Raw genomic sequence first — 5,563 nt, forward strand, 5'->3', positions numbered from 1 at the left:
GCCGGGCTGCGGAGCGAGAGCCGCTCTCTTGCGTTACAGCCGCGGGAGGGAGCGGGGAGGGGCAGGTTCCCGGCTCCAGCCTCTGATCCGAGCTCCTCGCCTCGGAGGGCAAACCCAAAGGATGACGACGGGATCCGCAGCACGCTGAGCTTCCCCGGGGGCCGCGCTCTGGAGACAGGGAGAGACCTGCTCGCGCGCAGTCAGATTGCAAGTGCCTCTAATCATCCCTTCCACAACCTCATAAACCCCCAGGGAAGAGATTTCTCTCCTTTGAAGACACCGACAAAACGCCCTGCAAAGCCCCCGTAGCGCAGCTCTCGCTCACACAGCACGGCCACGTGAGCCTGCTGACAGCGAGAGCAGAGGCTCCGGGAGCAGCCCCGAAGACGTGTTCGATGGTGACTGCTAAACCCCTTTCACCGCAGACCATTTAAAACACAAGCACTTGCCCTAAAATATTAACGCTGGAAATTGCTGCTGCCCGTTTCTTACAAACTAATGGCGCCGAGTGCTGCGGACGGGCCTTTAGACAGGGGCCTGAGGATTTTCAAACGATACACGAACACGCTGCTGGAGGTTTTCTTTAGGGAACGCTCAACGTATGGATGAGACGGAGAGAACGAAGCACAGGATGGGGCACGGCCTGGCCTCGTTTCTTCTGTTAATCACTCTGAGAAACAAAAGCTCCCAGAGCCACTTGTGGGTTAAAATGGAAGCTCTGCTCGGGGGGAGCTGCGGCACCAGGCACACCGAGCGGCCCCAGAAGGGATGTTATTTTTGGCAGCTATTACAACCAGGTTTTGCTCAAAACTAAGCTGGCAAAAGCAGCTTAGTGCAGCTGTGCGATCCATGATCCCACCTGCTTTTGACTTTATTTCCATTATTGTTTCTCACCTTCTCAGAGCCCGAGAGTGAAGGAAGCAGCCTCTCAGCCACAGTTTCTGCAGTGGATGTGAGGGGAAGGAGGGAGGGGGCCGGCTACGCAGCCTAACAGGAAGCCACACGCCCGACGAGCTCTTTGCAGGCAGCCTTAGAACCAGATTCTTAATGTTTGTGTTGACTAGTCTCCGCACAAGCTGCTGCACCCGCAGACCCAACAGGCAGGGACAATACCTTGTGACACCTACACTGGGACACTCCTCATTTTTACCTCCCTCTGAGCACACAGGAAGAAATTCTCCTTCTTCAGCTCAATATGGAAATGCCGCCTGGACCGTGATGTTTCACTCGGCTGTTGAGCTCCAGTGTCCCCCCCTGGCTGAAGCGGCGGCTCATCTCCGGTGCCGTTTGCAAGGGGAGGAGGTGAGGTTTGCTTCCCATCGCTCTCATGCTCACCACTTGAAGAAGACCAGCCCAGCCAGAACCGTGTAGCCCAGCACCAGGAAGAGAACCTTCAAGAGACGGTCGTTCTTGTCTTCCAGCTCCTTCGCAAGGATCTCAAAGAAGGTGATGAACAAGAAAGTGCCCCCCGCGATGCCTTGCAGGAGCAGGGAAGTAATGTTGCTGGCCGCATTTTGGGTGCTCTCAATCCCCATCCCAATGCTGATGCCCAGAGGAATCATCAGGCTCACCGTCGCAGCCATCTTCACAGCGTCCTTCAGGGGCAACGAGGTCTTGGCCATGCTGATGCCCAATGCCACCGCTACCAGCGTCTCGTGAATGGCAACTCCTAGGAACAAGCTCATGACTTTGCCGCCCTCCTCCTGCAAGCCCAGGGCCAGTCCCTCGAAGATGGAGTGCGTACACAAAGCAAACGCCAGCCCGATGAGCCGTAAGGGGCTGGAGCGGGAGAGCTCCTGGATATTCAGGCCGTGGCTGTGGGAGTGGTGACCGAGTTCACTGTACAACGCGCGCCCTCGGGAAGATGCGATGAAGGGACTCTCGTATTCAGAGTCGCTCCCAACATCGGAACCGGCGTTGAAGGTCTCTAAGTCAATGAAGGAAGGCTTTTCCTTCTGGAAGGTCAAGATGAGCTGCTCCACAAAGACCGTCACAAAGAAGCCAACCATCACGATGGTCTCAGCCACCGGGTAGTCCGTGGTCACGTTCCCCTGCCTGAGAACTTCATCGAGCTGGAAGGAAGCAAACAATCTACAGTGAATCAATCACCTTCGTCCCTCTAAAGGGGAATATTCCTATTGCGTTCACACAACTCTAAATGGAACTAAATTGATCCATGATGCTTTAATACCCTTGTATACAGGCCTCAGCGTAAGAGACAGGGAACCTAGTTCCCTTCCAGCAGAAGGTTAGCGGCTGTCTGGAAGTGTTTTAAACACAGGCTAAATGGCAGGAGTTTGAGCCTCACACCCCAGGCGATGCTCAGCCTCCTTCTGCATCAAAAAAATCTCCAGTTACTCCACCTGGACAGTCAGCAGTAGCTGAACGGGAAGCGGGCGCAGCTCGCCCTCGTGATCTGAAGCACCAGGCACAGCACAGCCGTTTCTGAGCAGGCTTCGTGGGCCGCTCTGACAAGACATAGGCCCTTCACCTCCATTTCCACAGGGGCAGAGGTCTGGTGGCCTGGGCTCCTGCAGGGCAGGAGAGGGGAGGCTGGTTCCCCCCCGCCCAGGGGTCCCTAACATACTCAGTGGCACAGGTTCATTAAAATTGCTCGTAAGCAGTTACCTTTTCTCTCACGGCAGGCAGCAAGGCGTTGAAGCAGGTGGCCAGGAAGACTCCTCCTCCAAAAGAATTGCAGAGGGCAAGAACCTTCCTGGAGCGATGAGCTTTCTCATAATCAGCCTCAATTATCTTGACGGGGAGAAGGGACCCAGCCAGCATGAGGACGCAGATGCCCAGCAGACACAGCACTTTGGCGACCACGATCTTCATCGTGCTTCCTGGGGAACGCTCCCCGCCAAGGGCCCTGCGGACGGCAGCTGGTGGGGGTCCCTCCGGCCGCTGTTAGAGCGGGTGCATCGGCAGGCGACGGCACGGACAGACCTCAAGGGAAAGGTGCTCCTGGGCTCAGTACCTGTGGATGGGAGTAAACCGAGAGATTTTCCTAGATAAGCATATACCGTGCAGAACAGCACCTTGCATCCCAAAGCGCATGCCAGCCTCTGTACAGGCATCACCTTAACTCCCCAGAGGCAACGGGTGGAGATGACAGCGGCAGCACCTCACGCACAATGGGGTAGAGGAACAGCAGAGAAGAGAAAATTTAACTGCAGCAACCAGTAGCTTCAGAAAGAACAGGTAGAGGAACAGAAAATTTAACTGCAGCAACCAGTAGCTTAAAAACCGTGTAAGAATTGCACTGGCCACACAGAACTGGTACAGCCTCAGGATTTAGAGACTTCATTTGAAACACCTACACAGTGACAGACACAAAACACTTGATCTTGCAGAAAGATCCACCTGAGTCCAACCAAAGGATCAAGTCTTTGGTTTTTAACCATGAGAAATGAATATGGGCTTGAGCTGGTGGCTTTTTATCAACCAGAAACGAACTTAAAGATCTCCAACGTTCACATGGGTTTTTTTCGTACTGCCCTTGAATCTAGACGGTTGGATTCATCCCTGCTCGGTTTCCTGAGCCACCGTCACCATCTCGCCAGGGTGGGTCGCAGCCTCTACAGTTGGTTGTTTGCTCTGTACCAGGAGTCAGTGGAAGTTTCGATTGCTGATTGATACGCACGTCTCTAAAGGGAAACCCTATGGAGAAATTCACTGCGAGGTTCTCTATTGTCCATAGGGTGTAACAAAAGAGGAAGAGAGGTTGTTTCACACCAGAGAAAAATGCAAGATGTGAGTTGCCTAGGTCACAAAAATTGACTCAATCCGAAATGTAAAAGCGTTTCCCTTCAGGTTACATGCAGCGGCAGTGAAACTGGTTTTCCTAAAATCATTTTACAAAATTAACAATGTTAAATCTATTTATAAAAATACATAAAACGTGAACAGGTCCCTCTACTGCTGCTCGTTCTTGCAGCAGCACAGCCAGCACCTCGGAGGATTTCGCTTACCACTTGCACCGAACTGACTTGCAAAGTCAAATCAACGGCACCTCGAGAAGGTTCTCTTGCAGGTCACCCAGGTAAGGGCTGCCAGAGAGCCCCGAGCACTGACGAGACACTGCAGCGTGTATCAGGGTAACGAACTAACACAGAACGCTTCCAGCCACGCTGACACCCGCACCCGTGATGGACAAGGTAAGTAATTGGATACCTGCTTGTTGGAGCGGCAAATTAATTTTAATACAGAAGATTCCTGAGGCTAAAGTCTCCCTTGAGGGCTGACAGTATTAATCACTATCACCATTTCTGCGCAGTGGACTGCATAAACGGTGCTTTTATTGAAAGGGAAGTGGGAGACTGAATGACTCTGTACTTGGTAAGGGAGTTTAAAGCCTTTTTCCAAGTTTGCAGTTCAAGCAGGAGTGAACAAAGAGGTCATGGTGGTCGGGCCATCTGCAGCAGGTCTGGTTCTCAGCTGGGTATCCACGGGAAGCGATGTTCATCAGAAGAAAACCCTGCTCAGATGACACTGATTGACTCACTCCCTGGTGAACCCAGCAGACGAGCCAGGTCTGAACAAGTCCAGAGCCTGAAATCTCGGTGTACGTTGTCAGGGCTTCCGCAGCAGGCAGCCTGTCACTGCGGCTGACGAGCAGGCTCCCTCTCCAGAGACGACGACTCCAGGACTGCCAACGCTCATCAGCGCTGTGCTGACACAGCTAACGAGTCACGCCGCCTTTGTAAAGCACGCGCTGCAGTTTCAGCGTCAACAGAATGACAAGGTTTTCACCTCGCATGGCGACGGTGTGTTGTTATGCCAAGCTTCTCAAACGAACTCTCTCAGAAAACGATGTTAGCAACGACGCCTTGGGATCACAGATCACAAGAGCTTGCGGCTGCACCTGCTGGGTGCGAAGGCACCACCCACACCCGCTGCGTTAGGCAGGCAGGCAGCTCCCAGGACAGAGGAGGGGAGGAAAAACCTCCTTTTCCAGAATTCACACCTCCCCTGGAACACGCCTGGCTTCCACTCAGAAATTCAGAAACCCCCTAACCTAATTTTTTTTTTTCTTTCTTTCTTTTCTTTTTTTTAACTCACCAACAGCCCCCAAAGCAGCATAAAGCCTCAAGCTCCCGACAGCAGGTGGAGCAGCCGCCCTTCAGTGCCCCCTGACCTGGGGTGGAAAGCAGCTTAGCAAAAAACGAAGCGGTAAGTACAAGAAATACCTTGTGTTTCTCCTCGCCTGCTCCTTCCGACAGCCCAGCGTTCGGGAGCCAGTGCCGCCAACGTCTGGATTATTTTGTCAGCCCGAAAGCTTCTGTAACAAAGAATTAACTGAGGACAGGTACTGCTTGGCTTAGTGGCTATTAGATAAAGCGGACAGCCCTCTGTGGAAGAAAAAAAGGGTTTCCTTATGCGTGAGCCTTTAAATCTCAGTTTTTCTATTAAAAACACACGCACACGATGCCCCCAACACACCGGCACAGCAAAGACAGCGCGGTGCTGACTGCCAGTGCACAGAGACCAGCCCGGATTCCCCCAGAGCCGCGCTTGTCCCAGCACCTCCCAACACCTGAAGCCACTATGAAATCACCTTGGC

The 5,563-nt window shown here is 53.1% G+C and overlaps 1 protein-coding gene across 1 annotated transcript; it reads right to left on the reverse strand.

Moving 5' to 3' along the window:
* Window positions 1-843: 843 nt before the first annotated feature.
* Window positions 844-5,335, reverse strand: SLC39A3 (solute carrier family 39 member 3). Its single transcript, XM_009279776.2, has 3 exons — window positions 5,190-5,335; window positions 2,629-2,977; window positions 844-2,072 (listed from the first exon to the last, which is right to left on the reverse strand). Exons 2-3 carry the CDS (start codon window positions 2,833-2,835, stop codon window positions 1,332-1,334), a joined length of 948 nt encoding a protein of 315 aa, XP_009278051.1. The 5' UTR covers window positions 2,836-2,977; window positions 5,190-5,335; the 3' UTR covers window positions 844-1,331.
* Window positions 5,336-5,563: the final 228 nt, after the last annotated feature.

This window comes from Aptenodytes forsteri, unplaced genomic scaffold (genome assembly GCF_000699145.1).
Source record: "Aptenodytes forsteri isolate BGI_AS27 unplaced genomic scaffold, ASM69914v1 Scaffold147, whole genome shotgun sequence".
Lineage (NCBI taxonomy): Eukaryota > Metazoa > Chordata > Aves > Sphenisciformes > Spheniscidae > Aptenodytes > Aptenodytes forsteri.

Bases quoted from the DNA above. Each gene is read 5' to 3' on its own strand.
- SLC39A3 (XM_009279776.2), bottom strand. From the start codon at position 2,835: ATGAAGATCGTGGTCGCCAAAGTGCTGTGTCTGCTGGGCATCTGCGTC. The intron at 2,073-2,628 runs GTAACTGCTTAC...GCTTCCTTCCAG, and splicing joins TGCCTGCCGTGAGAGAAAAG to CTCGATGAAGTTCTCAGGCA.